Raw genomic sequence first — 21456 nt, 5'->3', positions numbered from 1 at the left:
GGGAGGGAGGGAAGGAAGAGGAGCGGCGGCCCGTCGGTGTGGGTACGGCGTACCCACGGCTAAATTCTTACGGGTACGCCGTACCCACCCGTACCCGCCCACTTGCACCACTGCTCATCTTACAGCCCTAAACCCCGCACCCCTCCCTTTCCCATCCGCAGCACCCCTACCCCCACACAGATCCCCCTTTTCTGCTCGCTCTCCTCACAGCTCCAAACTCCCCCCCTTCCCAATCCACAGCAACCCAGACCCCTTCTCATCCACACAGATTCCCCTCTTCTGCTCGCTCTCCTCACAGCTCCAAACTCCCCCCCTTCCCAATCCTTCAGCACCCCCGACCCCTTCTCATCCACACAGATTCCTCTCTTCTGCTCGTGCTCTCTCCTCACAGCTCCAACCCCCCTCCCTCCCCCCACAGGCTCACCTCTCCTGCTCTCTTTTCTCACATCCTCCTCTCCCATCCACGGGGACTGTTTCCCCCTCAACACACACACAGAGGTTCCCCTCTCCTGCTCGCTCTTTCCCCAAACTGCTCCAAACTCCCCCCTTCCCCATCTGAGTCACCCTGACCCCCTTTCCCCCACACAGATTCCTATCTCGTGCTTGCTCTGTCTCCTCACAACTACAAACCACCCCATCACACACACACACACACACACACACACACACACACACACACACACGCACAAACACACCTCTTCTGCTCTATCTCTCTCTCCTTACATCCTTCTCTGCCATCCACGGCACCTCTGAAACACCCCGCCCCCCTTCCTCTCCACACACATACAAACAGGTCCCCCTTTCCTGCTCATTCTTTCTCCAAACAACTCGAAACTCTCCTACCCCCCCATTCACGGCAAACTGCAGGTGCGATGTAGGACTATTATTTCCTATAAATGCCAACAAAGGGATTGACATTTTATTATTTATTACAAATACGGACATTAATAATAATAAAAAAAAAAAAACGATATCAGCACCCTACTGAGTAATGTCAATCCTGCAAACTATTGAACAGCACAGTGTTATACCCCTTTTACACCGACTTGAAATCCAGGGTTATTGCCAGATCAACCTGGGTCGGGCCTCAGTGTAATCCGGGCCCCCCAAAAAATAACCCGGTTCCAGTGACCCGGAAATCCAACCTCGGAGATGAACAGGGTTTAACACGGGTAGGACCCATGTTGAGGGGCAGTGTAAACGAGTAACCCGGGTCAGCTGACCAGGGACCCATTAACAGCAATGGGAGAGCCCATACCTCCCAACCACAGCATCCTGCGGATGGTCAGAAAGTTGCGGGACAGGGCACACACAGTCTCCGCTGGTGTCTGCCCTGCTATGCTGGTGACGGGGTGAAGGTGAATGGATACCGCGTGCATGAGTGTGGCGTCCATTCACTACACAAAGACGGAGGCTGGGGGCAGCCCAGCAGCTGTCAGGGTGCTGGGCTTGCCCCCAGTGTAACGTAGGCTTCCCGGGGTCCCGATCTGCTGATTTTGGGGGGTATTGATGGGAAGTGCTGCTGACCACTCAATGAATTTAATTGAATAAAGCCAGTAACACATATTTAGAGCAGACTTGTCATGCAGGAGAGTCAAATTTTTTGCCCGCTGTCCTGCAAATTGACTTGTAGCTCCCGGATTCCCACTGTCTGCAGGCGGGGCCACTAGGGGAGTTGTTTAAAGGCCAGCCACTGGCACCGCCAAGGGGTTGTGAGTAGCGGTGGCCGCCTAGCACAGTAGGGCTGGCACACTAGGCGAGACTGTTTCTCGGCAGTGGCAGAAGTGGAAGCAGTGACCTCCTCTCCCCCCAAGGTGGCATGTTAAAAAAACAAATGTAAGATTATCAAAGCTTAAACTTTAAAGTAGTCACTTGGGCCGTATTAATGTCTGACACGTGTATGTGTGTCACATATACTGTATGTGCTACGATGATGTAGGTGTGATGTCAGTATGTATCTCTACTGTATAATTTAGTTGTGATGTCAGTGTGTACCATGTCCTGCGCTTTGTACTTTAGTTTTCATCTGCCACTGCAGGACACACCCCTGAGTGACAATAGATACGCCCATAGGTGGAGATAAACACGCCCCTTGGGTGGAATGTGACACGCCCCCTCAATGGCACACAACTTATAATCTCCCTGAAACTACTTTCCAAAAGTAGGCAAGTATGCTGTAGTCCCATGCGCCCGATTGTCAATGTGGCCCTGCAAAGGTGTATAAAAATGGCACATGGTATAATTGGACGTTTCCTTCAATCGGTTAAAATAGACCCCAGCAAAATGAAGCACAGAGGAGGTAGCTTGGGTGCACCCTAACAACATTCATGTCCAATACTAAACTGTTTTACCCTTCATATTAAGATGCTACCTGCTGTTATTTTGTGTGCTGACAGCACCAATGGTGAATTAGGATACTGTGCTGATAGCTAGGAATAGACCATAGATGACTCCTCACTTTATACTTGTAAAGATGTGAAGTCTTGCAATGAAATTCGTTGGCCCCCGCACTCTCAGGGCCTGATCAGAGATGAACGGAATTGCAGAGCCACTCAGTTACCATCAGTTGCGATGGTTGCAGATTTGGTTAGGTAATGCTGCGTAAGCTGAGGCTTACTCAGTCTGGCCGATTTCTGGCAGCTTGCGAGGGCAGGAAATCTGCGTGCAGCCACACAGACCCTGGCCTTGCCCCTCGCGGAAAGCATGGGCATCATGCCTCCGTTTCTGGGAATTCTGGCCAGGAATGCCCCATGCACCTCCTTGCAAATGCCTCCTGCTTGTCAATTAGGCATAAGCTTGGGGGAAATGCAGTATCGCAGGACCCGTTCTGCACATGCGCAGAGCTGGGGTCTGCGTCTGCACAGGACCCAAACATCGGAGATGCGTGTTAATTCACAGATTAACATACATTTTTGAATCATCTGCTGCTTTTTGCTGGACAGTTCTGATACCACTTACATGTGATCCCAGCACTAATCGTGTGACTTGATCTTGCAGTTACTCAGATAAGTTGATATAGTTATGCACTATTAAGCTGGCTTTGGATACCTTAGAGCAGTAAAACCATCCATTGGCTGTGGTTCAGCATAATCAGAAAAACTATTTAAAACAAGTTGTAATAAGTTATGGCACTTTGGATCTTTATAGGAAATAATGAAGTTAGATAGAAAAACATGTGCATAGTAGACTAAGGGGGGCATGTACTAAGCAGTTATAAAAGTGGAGAAGTGAGCCAGTGGAGAAGTTGCCCATGGCAACCAATCAGCACTGACATAACATTTATAATGTACATACTATAAAAGTATACAGAGCAGCTGATTGGTTGCCATTGGCAACTTCTCTACTGGCTCACTTCTCCACTTTTATCACTGCTTAGTACATGTCCCCCTATGTATAATTGTATTAGCTTTTTTACATATGTGTTCCTCAACGTATAAATCCGCCGTTTTTGTAGGTTTGCCGACGCCATAGTCCCCAGATGTAGCAAGATAATGTTACCTATAGAAGCATATGGGCGCTTATTTTCGCACAAATCCCTGGAGAGGGATCTTAAAGATCCCTGTCAGTCTCCCCCACAGTTTGCGCATATGCATACATAAACGCCACTATGCATTATGTAGAATGTGCAATACATGATACATCCCACCCTAATACTTTGTGTTACCATAATTGTGAAATTAAAGATGGTGACTGTCATTGAACTTGAAAGGAGGTGGAGGTATTCTTCCTTTTTGGTAACAACTAAGGTAAATAAAGAGAGCTATTAACCTGTTCGTTTGGGTTCCCCATGAGTTGTATGGTGAAAATAAGAATTTGGAGTTAAATATGCTGTTGGCAAGAACACCGGGACAGACACCCATCCCGGCTTATATGTACTATGAGAGATGTTCCCTGCACGTTGCCTGTGTCAGTGTCATCGCCCTATTCTGTCTCAGAGACTCACGCAGCAGCAGCAGCAGCAGCAGCGCCGCCGCGTACCTGACACATCTCGCCCTCCCTCCCCGCTAGTGTCTGCTGCCTGCCCGCCCCCTCCCCCGCCCCTCTCTCCTCCTTCCTCAGGCATTGTGAGCAGCAGCAGCACCGGTGGTGGCTGCTCGGGCTAGCTGTGCTGCGGCGTTCCCCTGCTGTCGGATACCCGGGAGACGCGCTGCAGCTGCCCCCGATCGCTGGCCGCATGCTGTGCCCGTGCATTGTCCTGCAAACAGCCGAGCCGTGCGGCGCCGGGGGGGATGTCTGGTAAGCCGGGGCTCCCCTTCCTCCAGCCAGGCAGTGTGTCCCCTGTTACTGCTGCTGCGGCTGCCGCCTAGGTGATAGGGGAGAAGGGGCAGGCTGCTATCTGCTGCCACTGATAGGAAAGGCCGGGCTATTTTAGCCCTGTGCGGGACACGTAGCGGCAGAGCCTCCCCTGCCGTTATGTGCAGGTTATCCCGGGGATCCCCTCCCGGTCTCGGTGCTGGGGACCGAACCGTAATGCTCTCACATTTGAATATTGATGTGTGTGTGTGTCTTATTGTAGATATTACATGACGCCGGTGTAGGGTGATCAGCGATACTTTTATGCAAATCGGCTCTATCATTGCTCGGTAACGTGACCCGAAAACATATTTGTAGTGATTGGAATGTGCAAGGATAATACCACCCTAATTTGGATTTTGTTTGCATATGTAAATTGGATTCTTAGCTTCATACATGATATAGTGCCATAGGGGTTGGCATAGCCTTCATTGCGTATGGTGGAGCTGCTCTGGCTGGCAGTGCCACATTCAGCCTCTGCTGGTGGCACACACTTACACTGCCAGGTAGATCTTTGTGGCTAGCTTCACCATCTAGGGATGGGCCACCAGCTTCCTGATGCAGCTCTCAGCACTGCTGCTACAGTATAAACACTGCATGCTAAGGATTTTTTATTTTATTTAATTAGAATTGTTTGTGTGTGTGTGTGTGTGTGTGTGTGTGTATATATATATATATATATATATATATATATATATATATATATATATATATATATTATACACACAGAAAGAATGCCTTTATCTTGCGCCAGCGGTTTCAAGCTGCACCTCTAGTGCAGTTCCTTGTTAGCAAGGACCAAGGTTGTAGATATAAACAAAAAAACAAGAAAAAAATCAAACGAGATATATACGCGTGCTGATGTAATACATTGTTGCAGAGCATTAGAAATAGGACAGGGGCTGTAATAATCCAGAAACATGTTAGAAAGGTCTTTAGGAAGACTAAAACATTAGCGTAAAAGACTTTTATCTCATCATTTTGTTGGAGCTTGCCACTTCTCTCTTGTATGTGGATATAATATGTATTGTCCCAGTGAGGAACAGGCCATGTGATGGGATAATCAAAAGCAAATTTTAGAAATTATAAGTGGCTGTTTATATCAGTTTATTTGATAACAATTTATGGTCCTTTGTGTTTGAAGTCATCTGCCCTTATACACCAGCAGTGAAAAGGAAGTTATATAGAAAAGAAATACACAGAGAAATAGACCACTTCATATACAGTACCATTGAAGTAGTCACTTTGCTGTGTCACATGACAACATAACTATGGTATACATTTAGAATAACACATTTTACTTTCAAAGCAACCTTTATTTCTCAGAATTTCTTATAATCTTCATAGCCCCAAATTCCTGATTTGTAATCTTCAGATATTTTGTCACATCTGCAGCATTTGACAGCGAACTATTGCTACTGTGAGAAGTGACCAAACGCAGTGCATTAAAAGTACCACTTGCTGTGATAGAATAATACAAATCACAAAATCACCAGCAGAAGAGGAAGTGAGACTTCTGTTTATGGTTCTTCATTTGCAATCCATGTAAATCTATAAATGCTTTGCATTTTCTGTCTATATACCAATGTCTGTCTAGCTCCTTGGCCTGTTAGGGATGACATTTAAGCAATTCTAAAATGCTATGCTGTACATTAATATACAATACACTGTCTATGCTGTCACTGTGTTAGTTGATTCTGATATCTGTAGGGCTGCTCTCCCATGACAGTCCTTGATGTGCTAGATGCCTAGGTCTGCTATCCATTAATCTAAACTGGAACATTTGGATTTGAAGGAATATCCTTTATAGGCTAACCCTAATCAGTTGGCCGGTTAATGGAATTGTATGGTGCTTTTTCAGTTTTTCTTTCTTACCTTTATTGTAGGATACTTTCTTATGATGTTACATAGATAATATAATTAGATACATATGAGACTGTCGGCTGTTCAGTACAAACCACACAAGCATATGTGGGATATTATGACGCTACTGGCCAAAAATGCCCAATTCCAGCAATTTATAACCAGAGTTATCACTGGGTTATGATTGTTGGAAACCCCAATTAAATATTTATACAGTTAATGACAGTTGTTGAACTTACAATTTGGCCATGATACTTTTAGTTTTGAGTGGAATTAGACAAACGGTAAAATCAGAAAAGCTAAACTACAGTCCTCCAAATCAACGAGCCCTGAGGCCTGTAAGGGTCCTTTTGTGGGTAGCAGGGTTCTTGAAGCCCTTCTCCTTGAGCTTCCCACTATCCGTTTCAAAAGGTTCTTCTGCATATGACAGAGGATCTCTTGCTCAGGACTGTCAGAGGCTTTGGGAAATTGCCAAATGGGAAGATGGTAGGAAAGTGAGATTTTCTTGTTGAATTTCTGTTGCCTAATGCAGCTGGTAAGATAGACATACTGCTATTGAAAGTTTAATATTATAACTCAACATTGGGTCAACTTATTTTAGGATTTCCAGCTATTCAACATTGCCCATGCAATGACTTACAATAACATACCTTGCTTTTCTCTCCCTATGCAGGAAATGTAGTCAGCTATCTGACTGTGTGGTGATGACTTCCAGGTGTATAAGGAAGCTGGTCTACACGGAGCATTGAGACACCATGACAGTGTTTAGACAGGAAAACCTGGAGGATTATTATGAGATTGGAGAAGAACTTGGAAGGTAAGGAAAACTGTAACCGTTTTTGGTTAGATTGAATAGACCTTAAAACATTGTGCTTGGGAAGCAAAACTCCTGCTTTGAATAAGATGAAGTGCATTGTATTCTGTATCTGCTGCACTGGTTGTTTACAGTGCGGGAGCCACACACTCAGGACTGTGTACTTTGATTGACAGGACTCTGTTCCACAGGCCCTGAACTAAATATGTGTAATGATAATTGCACTTCTCATTGGTAATAGAAGCGTTGAAAATTGGTTAAGCAATACTCCAGCGAGTCATGTGAAAATTCATATAGTAATTCTCCAGCTGATACACACTTGTGTCTTGAGGTTACCTATATAAAGACTGTTTGTTTTTTCAAGTTGTTCATAAAGACAGTAATATACTTATTAATAAGAAAACGTACATTGTAGTTTGAGAGCATTCTGTTGCCTGGGAATTTTTGCTGTATATATGTTAATATTTAATTGTCAGGAATTTCTATCAGTCATTGTCATTGGGCTCTATTTAATACAGTGCGAGTTGAATAGCACCGGGAATTAGCTTCCGGGACTGTTCAATACAGTGTGCTGTGACACTCGGCGATGGGATTTCTTCTCGCACCCTTCCGGGGGTGCGAGAAGAATTCCGACAAAAGTGCTGGCGTGATGCTGATTTCTGACCTTAGCGCGGTAGAAACAACATCGCGCCGGGCACTTAAGTCCGAGAATGTCGGTTCTCCTGACAAAATGCCCTGTTTAGTTCGGGAGAACGGGCATTCTTCGACTTACCATTGCGCTGTGCTGAATAGCCCCGGGAGCTAATTCCTGGCGCTATTCAACTTGCATTGCATTGTATTGTTTCAAGCCCAATGTATTTCACAATATAACTGGTATCATGTGACTTTTTGAACAGAGTTTTACCAGCCAGAATAAGATGTCACCATACTTGGTATTAGCTGCAGTTATGGAGCATAATGCGATTAATACTTTTGACTTTTTGTGCTATAAATATTTCAGATGCATAAATGACTAAACACACACACACTTGCAATTTGTATTTATATACCTTTATATCTAGAATCAAAAAATGAATTGACAGTCATTTAATATCAATTAAAACTGGTAAGTGTACGGCATGCAATGTTATAAAAAAAAAAAAAAAAAAAGTCACGTGACTTGCTGTGTCAGCTGTAGGCACAACAATATGAAATTAGTAACAATAAATTATGAATCTATAAAGTCCTTGTTTATATCACTGTGTTGTTGTTAATACTATGTATCTCAGTTGTATTCCGATGTGATGAAACAATGTAACTTGTGTAGCAGTGATTCAACAAAGTCTCCACTTCCTGTGGGCTCACCTGCCTCTGCTCTTGTATATCAGTGTAATCACTGCTTCCAAGATCTGACGTCCAAAAGCAGGAAAATGTTGATGCTATATTCCCTCAATGGGGGTGATATCTTGCAACAAAAGTATGTGTGGTCATGTAAGCAACCACTCAGGTTTACTGTTCTACCGCTGATTCGGATAGACGCACCTCACGGCAGTGTGCACCAGCCGCCAGAGGTGTCTTTGCAGCTTGAACCACGTCTACCTTCCACTGTGCTGACGTCTCCAAGCCTGGATGTGTTGATCACAGTAGGCGCCTCTAGCGTGTAGCACCACGAGCAATTCTGTAGTCACAAGGCAGCTGGTGGTGGGTGAAGCGGATTAGCAGGTGGTTCCGACAGATGAGGTATCCTTCCTGGAAATGAGGGAAAATTTTAACGCATTTCGCACTCTTGGGTGCTTCCTCATAGAGTGTTCGCTGCCTTGTGACTACGGATAGTTAGGATTGTATAGTATTGTAGTGTGGTTGGTCACCAGCTACCTGTTGCTAACAATAGTTGTGTGTACACAGACACAACTGGACTTAATTGCTGCTTGTTTTATTTCGGAAAAATGTCCTATATATACAATTTTACATAAATGATCTATTTATTATCGCCTGTATAATTTGTGTTTGCATAATGCAATTAAACATGCAGCTCTTTCTTGTGGTGTCTTTTAATATGATTTTTCAATTTTAAAGTGTGCCTTTTCCATCATTATCTGCTAGTGAGACCTGTAGAACGCATAGGTACACAATGGACAGAAAGTTTTCTTTTTGGTTGGTTTTGTTAACTGGTTTAAATGATCACGCTTGTGTTATACCACAAAACAAACTTTCGCTAGATCTTTTAAGATATTTCTTAGGAACTAGATTTAAAAGCAATTTCCTGTAACTCATCTTGTAAAACCACTGTTATGATGTTATGGTGTTAGTGGTTTTTTTTTTTTTTTTTTGTTTCTCACACTTCAGAGTGCCCAAGACTCTACAGCTGGTATACACGTGATGATGTGTACCCAGCATCACCTTGTTAGCGATGGGACCCGGCGGGTGTACGCATCTTTAGGGCCGATTTCAATTAGGCGCGAAAAAACGTTTTCACAGTAAATAAAAAGGCGATTTTACCCACTGTAAGAAAGCGACCTTCCACCAGACAAGACGCTGACACAGTTCTATGGGAGTCTATAGCAGTCTGTTTACTTCCTCTGCACAGTAAACAGGTCTTTAACACGGCAAGTTTACAAGTTACCTTAACCAGTCACCGGTTCACAAACAGCATGTATACAAATCTCAGGATCCCCGTCTCTAACCCACTGGCCCGCTCTCTATCGCCTGGCCACTTGTTGGCATCAGGAGCCCAGAGCCCTTGCCCTAACAAGCTTTATAAAAGTGTGGCACAGGTGTGCCTGATTGCTGGGAGTGCTTGCTCCAAAACCTGGACCGGACCGACATAGACGGGAGTCTGCCCACTCTGTCTCCCATCCATACCCCAGGTATCCAAAACCGGCCGTGCTAAATGCCGAATGAAAACTTGCTGTTTCCCAACACCTCCCTGGGCTTCCTCTAGGTCCAGTTCTAAACCCAGGTCGCTTTGGGCCGGGGCACCCGAACTGTTGTACCCTGTACTGCAAACACCCGGGGTGGCATCCGGATTGCCGCACCGCGCATTATGAAAGTGCCTATTGAATTGTCAGTTAAAACAGATTTGCAGTAATTTTACTGCGCATTTTAATTCACCACCTCTGAGCAGATGAAAGTTGGGAAAAATCCCCATTTTAAGTTACAAATATCACAGTTTAGTTCAGAACCCGTGGGACACCTTCCTGAATGACTAATTACTTACTTGTACGTATGACCAAACAACAATTTGAAAAAACAAATGAAAAGACGGCGCTTCACTTCAAAGGTGCTGCAACCCACCAGACAGGGTGGTCACCGGTAACCCTATGTGTTTCAGTTAATGTTCTAATATTTGCTGTGGTGCGCTCCCTGGGTTCTAGGAACAGTATTCTCAATCCAATGAAGGAGGAAAAATGTCCACAACCACTATTTCAAATGGGTAAGAGGTCCGTAAATCTTCTATTCGGAAAAACTTCAACACTCCAACGATTGGGGAATCCCCAAAATATAAGGAGAAAAGTGCATATAGTGAAGTACAATTTTAATAAATTCCAATGGAATAACAAATGTGCAAATAGCATAAAATCACAATTGTGCAAAATAGCAAGAAAATATATCTGGAATCCACCACAGATTGGCAGACCAGCGTACCAGAGATTGTGGGGTGTCAAGTTGCCCACCCAAGATCGCATGAGATGTTACTCCCCGGGGTTTTTAGCAACAGTCGGCAGATATGGGTTCTCGGCTGCTTGAATCCCCTCTGGCAGCAGAAGGTCCCTCCAATCAGTCACCTTACACACAGTACTAAGGGGGAGATGTACCAAACCTTTGAGAGAGATAAAGGGGTAGATATAGTAAGCCTGGAGAAATTATAAACCAGTGATAAAGAAGTGATAAGTGGAAGGTGATGATGCCGACTGTTGCTGAAAACCCCGGGGAGTAACATCTCATGCGATCTTGGGTGGGCAACTTGACACCCCACAATCATTGGTACGCTGGTCTGCCAATCTGTGGTGGATTCCAGATATATTTTCTTGCTATTTTGCACAATTGTGATTTTATGCTATTTGCACATTTGTTATTCCATTGGAATTTATTAAAATTGTACTTCACTATATGCACTTTTCTCCTTATATTTTGGGCATTCTCCAATCGTTGGAGTGGTGAAGTTTTTCCGAATAGAAGATTTACGGACCTCTTACCCATTTGAAATAGTGGTTGTGGACGTTTTTCCTCCTTCAGTGGACTGAGAATACTGTTCCTAGAACCCAGGGAGCGCACCACAGCAAATATTAGAACATTAACTAATTACTGTATGTACTTAGAAGCTTTTCGTTATTTTTAATTAGCCAATAATGACATAATTTTTGGGATGAAAAAGTACAAAATTATTGAAATTGAGGTACAAGGTATGGGACAGGTATATTGGGGTGCTTTGAGTGGGTCAAATGTTTTTAGACTTGCAGGTGGAAGCAGTCTGTTTTTACACTTATACCAATTTTTTGTACCCTGAATTTAATTTTAGCACTTATTTTATTGGAAAAAATAAAATAAAATAATTGCTTTCTATCTTTTTTTTTTTACATAGAAAAAAAAAAAATGCTTAGAACAGCCATTTGACCCAATTTAGGTTCCAGAAATACTTTTATTATAACCAATAATAAACTGTTATACCGAGGTTAGTGTAGCTTTTTTTTTTATGGGGGGGGGGATACAGGCAGATTTAACCAGTTTTACTTTCGGCAACCATTTTCGTGGTAATCCTGCTCTTGTGTGTACATGTGATAAACCCATTTTTCCGGCAAAAAAAGCTGTGAAAATGGCTATTGTGGTAAATTACGGACCTAATTGAATTCGGCCCTTAATATATACAGGTTGAGTATCCCATATCCAAATATTCCGAAATACGGAATATTCCGAAATACGGACTTTTTTGAGTGAGACTGAGATAGTGAAACCTTTGTTTTCTGATGGCTCAATGTACACAAACTTTGTTTAATACACAAAGTTATTAAAAATATTGTATTAAATGACCTTCAGGCTGTGTGTATAAGCTGTATATGAAACATAAATGAATTGTGTGAATGTACACACACTTTGTGTAATGCACAAAGTTACAAAAAATATTGGCTAAAATTACCTTCCTGCTGTGTGTATAAGGTGTATATGTAACATAAATGCATTCTGTGCTTAGACTTGGGTCCTATCACCATGATATCTCATTATGGTATGCAATTATTCCAAAATACGGAAAAATCCGATATCCAAAATACCTCTGGTCCCAAGCATTTTGGATAAGGGAGACTCAACCTGTAATGAAAATTATTGTAAACTCAAGTTGCTTTAAATAAGAAAGTACATTTAATTGCAGTACATTTTAATCTGCATTTGTTATTTAGTACAATAAATTACATTGTTTTCCTGTTGTCCAAAACCCGTCCTTCTGTATCTCACTATTGGCCAAATGCAGCCAGGAATCTTTCCATGGCTACTGGGGCTTGTTCTACCTCTGTACCTTAGGTCTTGTACAGTGTGAGTGCTTGCCTTGTCTCCGAGTTGCAGAACACCCTCAGGTATGAAGGAGTTAAAGGACTTTTGCACCCCCAAGCTAAAAAAAAATTGTGGTTCCACCCCATCCCCCATTGCCATTTGAAAAGTAAAGAATTTGCACGCGCCCCAACACACCATAACACATTATGCCACACACTGTAATGCCTGTGACTCATTATGCCACACACCACAATGCCCCGTTGCCAGAGGTTTGTAATGCTCGTTGCCTGGGGTTTTCATGCTCTAGTTGTAATGCGGTGGCAAAGTGCTGTGTGCTCCCGTCACTTCCCGGTTCCATGTCAGACGCTAGAGGTCAAGGAGGTCAGAAGCTAGAGGTCAAGGGATGGTGGCTAGGGTTAAGACTCCAAGGAGTGGCGGCTACAGCTAACACTAACGGTGACTCTGATATTTATGTTCTGGAATGTCGGCACCAGTCACATGACCACTGGCATCCCAACTGCTGGGATGCTAAATGCATACCCTCTGATTTGTATATAATGACTTTATTTAAAGTGCTTCAGTCAGAAAAATGTAACGTCAAAAGTGTTCATTTACTTACATTATATAGAGAAGCAGAAACGTGATTTAAAGTAAATCATCATTTCAGTCCTATAAATGTTAATCTGGATGAGAAGAAATTGTATGAAGGGCTTGACTGCTAGCAATAAACCAGCAAGTGTCTTTTACTGTAGAGTGTTATGCTGGGTACACATTAGATAGATGGGCAATCTTGCTGATGGCCGGGACAAATTCAATTTGCACCGGGCCATGCAAGATTGCCCGTACACACTCTGCGTCATAATGAATGATGGAACAATACCTCATTCCATTCTTTATTACACTGCATTGCATACGATAATGTCTGATTGGACAGGCAGCACGCTTAAGTACACACTGAATGATCTTCACGAGTTGTCATTCCAAAGTGACAAATCAGGAAGATATCGTTCTAGTGTGTACCTGGACTAAGCTCTCACGAGCAGGGCCCTCATCCCTCATTTGCTGTTCCTTCTCTCACATACTACCTTGAAAAAGGGACTTTGATGTCCCGAAACGCGTTGGTGTCTGCCTACCAGTGCTCTGGACTTCCAAGGACGTTTTTGGACTCAGTTTATACCACAGGGAAAATATCGCCTTCCGGAGCCTTATGCAGGGTATCTTTCCCGGGTATACCTTGCATATAACACCTGCGGCTCCGGCCACCATCTTGGTAGGATTCTCTGTGTTATCTACTTCCATTTTATATGTGTTTTTGATTTTAAGTGTTTGTTTAAATTAAAACAGAGATTGTTTTTACATAACACTAGACACATGCTTTATTTCCTACCAATCATGGCTCAATCATAATGTTTTATGTGGGTGTTATCTGACAAGCGCCAATCAGGAGTAGTCCTCTTTCTGTATTGCATATATCCATTTCTATTTTTGGGCTCAACAGGGGAGCCCTGTGACCACCCCTAGGCCAGCTAAAGTCTATACAGCGCAGTTTTTCTACCTCAACCCCATTTTGACAACACCATCTACTCCCTACAATATCACCTAATTTTTGGGTTCTGTCACCCTGCTGCTTATCTGGGTATTGTCAACTAACTTTATAAACCATGTCCTGTAACGTTCTGTACTGTAGGTTGCTTTTTCTTGTTTTTGTCCATACTGTTTCTGTTTCTGTACTTTGTATGGTCCTGCAGACCACTTGTGGCGCCAAATAAATGAAGAATAATAATAATAATAGTCATCAGAATATTGTATGTGCTGGATGAATTTGACTGTGGAAAATCTTTGGGCTTCTGTGAGGTGATAAACTAAAGGTCCATACACACTTGCCAAGAAAGTAAACAATGTCGCTCATTTTAACCCTTCCTGAGCGACGTCATTTTCTTTCTCATCGCTCTGTGTATGCCGAGCGATGCGTTAACGACCCTCGCTGTCGGCCGTGCATGCAGCTCGATTTGGACCGTCGTTCAAGAGCTGCCTGCATAGCCTGGCCACGGTGTGAAGTCCCTGAGCGATATGGTCGTCATATTGCTCAGTGTGTATGCACTGCCGCCGACCGCCCAGCCTGGGAGTGTGAAATGCTAAGCGACGTCGCTCATAGAGCACATCGCCTGCTGTGTACCCACCTTAACACACACATTATAATTGTTAAATTCTTTTCACAGTGGAAAACACTCTTTCGTACATGAATGACTGTTACAGTGAAATACACCAATAATGATTTATATCTTAAACAGAAACTGAGGACCCCCAGTGGGTGACTTCTCTCTCCCAATACTTACACTACAGTAGTCCCACAACAATGCACTGGGTGCTTAATTTACAAAAGCGTTCATCTACTGGCTTTTCAGGACCCCCCCCGACAGAACCAATTACAGCTACCCCCAACCCACACACAAAAGAAGTTAGTCATAATATCTTCTGTGTATTTGCATCTTAATGCGTGTTTTACAGCTGTAGTGTATTCAGTGAGTAAATACTGACTGACCCGCCTACTTCCGTATAGTAGCTTCTCTCTAGAGATATGCACAATGCTGATATCTATACACTGGAATCTATACAGGTGGAAATTTTGCTGATCTCCACATATATGCTGAGAACATACTGTAGATCATTTATAGGAAAAATAATGTAACCATGTGCTGCCTGGGGTTGTATTATGACATTTTTGCAGATCTAACACAGTTATTATGCTTAATGAGAACAGTAAATTACATGTATTTTATGTTTGGGTTTGCACTATGTGTGTGTGTGTGTGTGTGTGTGTGTGTGTGTGTGTGTGTGTGTATATATATATATATATATATATATATATATCTTTATAATAGAACGACAAAATCGTTATTGTAATCTTTGCACTACGAGGTGTGGCTATTAAATAATAAGACTACTTGTGAAAAATAAACCATACTGCGTGAGGTAAAAGGGAGTGGGGTAACGTTGACCTTGGACTATCCCAAAACAGTTTCACCCCTCTCGCTCAGTTTGCCGTCACGCAGCATTCTGAGAAGTTTTGTGATTCCCGTGTGTCGCAAAAATGCTTAGTTCAAAAGTAAAATGTTGAGTCAAATTAAACAAAACCCCCACCAAATCTTTTTGTATGTCAAGTGAGTTTACGGGGCAGATTGATATGTGCATGTGTGTTTGAGTGGCATAAAAGATTTGGTGACTGTCTTGAGGATGTCGAAGATGAACGTCCCGGAAGGCCTTGCACATCAAAAACAAATGTTGGGGAAAAAATTGAGAATTTTTGAGTTGACCGTCAACTCAGCATTTGAAGGATAGCAGAAATGGGAAACATAGACAAACTGTTAGGCAAGTTTTGCATCAAGAGCGAAAGGAAATTGTACAAACCTTTTCAAACAAATTTAAGCGGATTCACATTTTTTAGATAATGTTATTATCTATGATGAAACATGGATCTTCCAAGTATAATCCTGACACAAAGTGCCAGTCCATGCACTGGAAAACACCATCATCACCACCAAGAATGAAGAAAGCACGTCAAAGCAAATCCAAACTCAAAGCCATGTAAATTGTTTTCTTTGATATCAAGGGTGTTACTACCAGAAGGTGCAACAGTGAATTAACATTACTACAAAAATGTTCTAGAATCTTTGCGCAAAAGAATTAGAGGAAGAGGCCTGAGTTGTGGGAAAAATGGTTTCATCCTCCGTCAGGACAACGCACCAGCCCACGTTGCTCTTTCTGTGAAGCAGTATTTGGCTGTGAAACAGATTGCAGTGCTAGCACACCTTCCATACTCACCAGGCCTAGCACCGTGTTACTATTTATTTTCCCTAAAGTCAAATCTGTATTCAAGGGAACCTGTTTTGCATCCGTTACTGAGGTAAAGAAGAAAACGATGAAGCTGTTGAGTCAGCTGACTGACAACGAGCTACAGCACGGCTTTGACCAATGGAAAAGAAGAATGCAGCGGTGTGTGGATGCAGAAGAGGAGTACATAGGAGGGGAACGGAGTTAAAATGTACTTAAGATAATTAAACGTAAATTATAGCATCCGTCTCGTTATTTAATAGCTACACTTTAATAATGCTTTAAAAAAGTTTTTTTTAACAGTTTTTAATGTATAATCCACCAGTGTCTAGTTCAATAAAGATTAATGATTCAAATGACTTTATCTAGAGGGTTTGGAAATAAGAGTGGTGCTAAGCTGGGTACACACTATATGATATATCTGATGACCATCATATAGCCTGTACCCTCAAATCACCCCAATTCATCGTTTGCTGAATTGGGTGGTTTTATTGTCCCACTGGATGTGCTGCAGTACAGAGGGAAGATTCCATGGTTGATACGGTGTTACATGCAGTGTGTACGACGATACAATGTATATGTTACATCGGGTCGCACCGTCGTCAGGTGTGTGCGCAGCTTTAGATTGTAAGCTTGTGAGCTGGGCTCTCTCGCTACTTTGCTCTTACCCTGTCTTGATTTTTTTTTTACTGGTTTGCTTTTGAATAGTAAAGTGCAACAGAATATGCTGTATATGCTGTATAAATAAATGTTAATAAGAAGCTTTCTAGACATGTAGATCAAGGAAACTCAGTTTCTTTACATAATGTATTGTGAAGATATAATTTGGATTTGTAAAACCTAGATTACAGTTCATGATTTTGGGCTCCATTTAATAAAGTAGCTAGTTGCCGGCAGTATAGTTAATGTCTTCCAGTGACTCCTACTTTTTATACCACTGGTATTTACTATAATGTATAAGGGATACAGATAAGTTCCCGACAGTTGGGATCCCGGTGGTCGAAATACAGATGCCAGAATCCTGACAGCGGTCAAAATTGCCGGCAGTAGTAATCTCAACCACAGCCCGGTATTCCCACTAGGGTGGTGGTCCACGCCGACATCCGGGGGAATATAATAGTGTGGCGAACAAAGCTCACCACTGAGCACAAAGCATGGTGAGCGCAGCGAGCCCGCGAGGGAACATACTGCGCTCTGTCGGGATTTTGACTTTCGGGATTCTGGCGTCGGTATTTTGACCGCCGGGATCCCGATTGTCAGGAAATCAGTCTGATTCCATTTATAACTGGCCCATACACACTTGACGATGCACACGTCGTTAACGACCGTCATTAACGACTTCCCTTGAACTTCCTTTGAACAGCTGAGCAACAAACACCCGACCAAAGACCATTCATCGTTGAAGCATCCAAGCTGAACAGTTTATTAAAATAATGAGCTGGGAACAGGGCTGGTTAACAGTGGCTTGGTCGTTGGTCGTTCACACCATACACATTCAACGACGTCTCTGGCCGGTAACTACCATAGTGGAAATTGAGCATACATGCTCCACAGATAAGCGAGGGTCGTTAACGTCCCGCGGGGCCGCGCATCGGTGGTCGTCGGATGCATACACACTTGACGATATAATGAGCGACGTCGTTGATGAGGGCTGAAATGAACGACGTCGCTCATTTTATCGTCAAGTGTGTATGGGCTTTTAGTCTTTAGTGGTTCTGTTTATATTTGTGTTGATTTAGAAGATGCTGATATGAATGTTGAACAGAAATGTTTTTGATGGTGTTTTGACAAAATGTTTATGTAATCAGATTTATTGTATTTTGGGTAACAGTAAGACTTATGAAAATCAAACTGAAACTGCAAATGCCTGGACTAGGTAATTCCATGTTCATCTGTGGATATGAGCAACACAGTGGAACACCGGGAACACATTTTAGTTGTTTGTTCCAGTGTAATGAATCATTGTTGTTTCACTTGTGTTTGCAGATAAATATGGAATTACCTTAAGACTGTTAACTGTCTTGACAAGATCTGTTTTTACACATTATAAGTGGAGCACAGGATGACTGTAGGCCGGGAAGTGCTGTGCTGCACACTTCCACTTTTCAAATTGTCTGTTGTGGTACATGTGTTTTAATAGGTTAGTCCCCAATTTACACTGTGCGGCACCAACATCTCTGCAAATTACAATGCTCTTTTTTATTACCAAATACGCATACACAAAAATCTAAATCTGTATACGTGTGTGTGTGTGTGTATGTATGAGAGATAGATATATATAGATATATAGATTATATAGATAGATAGATATAGATAGATAGATATATATATATATATATATATATATATATATATATATATATATATATATATATATATATGGAAACAGGATTCAATTCCTGCGCTGCAAGTCCATGTATCCAGAGTCTTTATTAAACGTAAATTCTGTGCTGCTCAATCCTACTCCCAGCCAGGGAGCAAAGGTATTGGTGCTAGAAACAAGACTAGGAGAGCGTTTCGACCTATCACAGTCTTCGTCAGGGGATCCCCTGACGAAGACTGTGATAGGTCGAAACGCGTTGGGCGTGGCTAACTGCTGAGGACGTTGTGACGTCACCCGCCGGGTCCGGAGCCGACGAGACAGTTTTCAGCTCGGTGAGCGCTGTTCCAGAGATCGTGTGGACCTCGCTGAGTTTGGATACTCTTACTGCAATGTATGTGGATATTACACTTTTTTATACCAAGTAAATGATTTACGTTTACCGGTGCGCTCTCCTTGTCTTGTTTCTAGCATATATATATATATATATATATATATATATATATATATATATATATATATATATATATATATATATATATATATATAAAATTTGCGAAAACACTGACTGACTGACTCATTATTAATTCCATTACTTCCTAATATGTTAGGAAGCTGAAATTTTAACGTGGGTATTCTTCAGGTGGGAAAAAGGCAAACTGCAGAATTGTAATTGTAATAAAACTCCCCTATGGGGATGAAAAGGGGGTTGACATAATTACGTCATTACCGGCTTGCATTGCGTGAACAATAACGCTCAAACGGACTATCGGATCAAATTTTGGATTGCACCTCCAGTGTGTAGAATTTAATAAACTACAAAAAATGGTCCTGTCACTTTTTACTATAACTGCTACAGGTGCTCCTCTGGTAACGTTAAGAACCATGGATTAATATTTACTTACATTAAAACATCTCACATTTGCACCTCCTAGATTTAACAAATGTTTAACACTCCTTTACATTTACAACCGTGAACATCAGAAACTCTTATGCGAAGAACAGCTAGTGTGTATGTATGTGTGTATTAAAATATATATATTTTTATATATATTCATACTGTTGTCGGATGGCGGCACTCAGACTTGTAGTGCTGCAAAAAAGTGCTTTTATTTATAACGTTTCGGCCAGCAACCCATCGTCGGGATGATCTAAATGAGTGAGCAAACATACAGGTTTAAATATACCAACATAAAAGGTGCAGATTACCTGATCGGACCTGTTCCGGCGTGGTTGTCACGGGCGCCGGCATCAGTGCAGCGGGAACATGGCTTTGTCTCAACAATGACGTCATGCCAGAGTTCCCGGCCGAGCAATCAGGAATCATGGTAACACGTCACCATGGTTACAATACTACAATAAAGAAACGTATATACATGATTAAAAACAAACCAGTGAATGAATTAAAAACATAGTTACAAATGTGTAACCATCTGTATCTAATCACGACCTACTATTGCTTGTATATTGGCTGAATATATTTAATAGTGCAATAGGAGTGCGACATGAATTATACTGTTTACCACATTCCTGATATCCCCCATTAATATCTAGGGTCACAGATAATTCTGCAGACCCAATGAATACTTCAGTCCTCTAGGAGATAAACAGTCTAACTAAAAGATCCATTTTCTTTCTAATTGCAATAACCTTTTGCCCCTATTGCCTCCCCTAGTACTTATGAGGACATGGTATATTAATTTAGTGCGTATGCTGGCCATGGTATGCCCTGCCTGGGCACAATGTCATGCCACGGGTTGATCACTATTACCCATCTCCAAAGCCGCTCGTATGGCAGAGCGATGACCAGCCATTCTCTCCCTAAATTGTCTCTCTGTCTTGCCCACGTATGTAAGACCACATGGGCAAGACAGTATAAATGACAATTTTTTTCCCCCCGGAATATGGATGCGTGAATGTATTACCCGGTGTAAGGGATCTTCATGTTGTGCATCCCAGGCAACGATAGCAACCTGCTTTCTGAGAGAGAAAATGTGGTTGCTGTGACTGTTTCTTTAACTTTGTTACATCTCATTTTATCAATTGGTCACCCAATCTACAACCACATGTGTAACACGGTAACAGTTGAGTAGCAACCAGTGCCGACAGATTTTTGTCTATATTAATGATAGGCCAAAATCTTTGGCCACCTTTTGTAGTCATCTGACTTCTAGTATTAAATCTGTTCACCCATGGCAACTTGGGAGTTATTTAAGAAGAGTCCTTAGAGGGCTTAAGGGTGTCATTCCTTGAAATGGCCATTACTTTGTTTCTGATCTTCTCCAATTTGTTTTCTACAAATGTATTTATCATGTCTTTCATAGCTGACATTGTTTGTATATGGCTGCTATTTATTCTTCTCACCCGCAACATCTGAGAATATGGTAATCCTTCTCGTAGTGGTTGCGGGTGGAAACTGTCATGGGCCAAAATTGTGTTCCAGTCTGTGGATTTCACATAAATGGATGTCTCATTGCCCATTGGGGTGTTACTAATGTTAACATCCAGGAAATGTATTGCTTGTACTGACATTTCATGCGTAAACTGGATTACATGGCCAGAGGCATTATGTGTATCCAATTTCGATTTTAAATGCGCTTTTGTGCCAGTCCAGATGAACAGCAAATCGTCTATGTACCTTAAATATAATGCAAGTGATCGATCAATCAAAGGTGCTGAAAAACAATTGCTGTTCAACTATGATCATAAAGGCATTGGCATGCGATGGGGCCACATTGGACCCCATCGCACACCCCGGAAACTGCAGGTAGTACTTTGCATCATATAAAAAGTAATTTCTGGTTAACACTAGATTCAACATTTGCAAAAATACATGTATAGGTGGCCCTTTATAACATGGATTGTCTGTATT

At 42.2% G+C, this 21456-nt stretch overlaps 1 protein-coding gene across 1 annotated transcript in view; it reads left to right on the top strand.

Annotated features, from left to right (window-relative positions):
• The first annotated feature begins 4019 nt into the window (after positions 1 to 4019).
• DAPK1 (death associated protein kinase 1) overlaps positions 4020 to 21456 on the top strand; it is a 244935-nt gene continuing 227498 nt past the window's right edge. The window contains exons 1-2 of the mRNA XM_063913762.1: positions 4020 to 4236; positions 6830 to 6973. Coding sequence (XP_063769832.1) covers positions 6912 to 6973 — 62 coding nt within the window. The 5' untranslated portion in view covers positions 4020 to 4236; positions 6830 to 6911. The remainder of the gene's footprint in view (positions 4237 to 6829; positions 6974 to 21456) is intronic.

This window comes from Pseudophryne corroboree, chromosome 1 (genome assembly GCF_028390025.1).
Source record: "Pseudophryne corroboree isolate aPseCor3 chromosome 1, aPseCor3.hap2, whole genome shotgun sequence".
NCBI classification, from domain to species: domain Eukaryota; kingdom Metazoa; phylum Chordata; class Amphibia; order Anura; family Myobatrachidae; genus Pseudophryne; species Pseudophryne corroboree.
The sequence above is the reverse complement of the archived record's forward strand: the minus strand, read 5'-3'. Positions and strand labels throughout refer to the sequence as shown.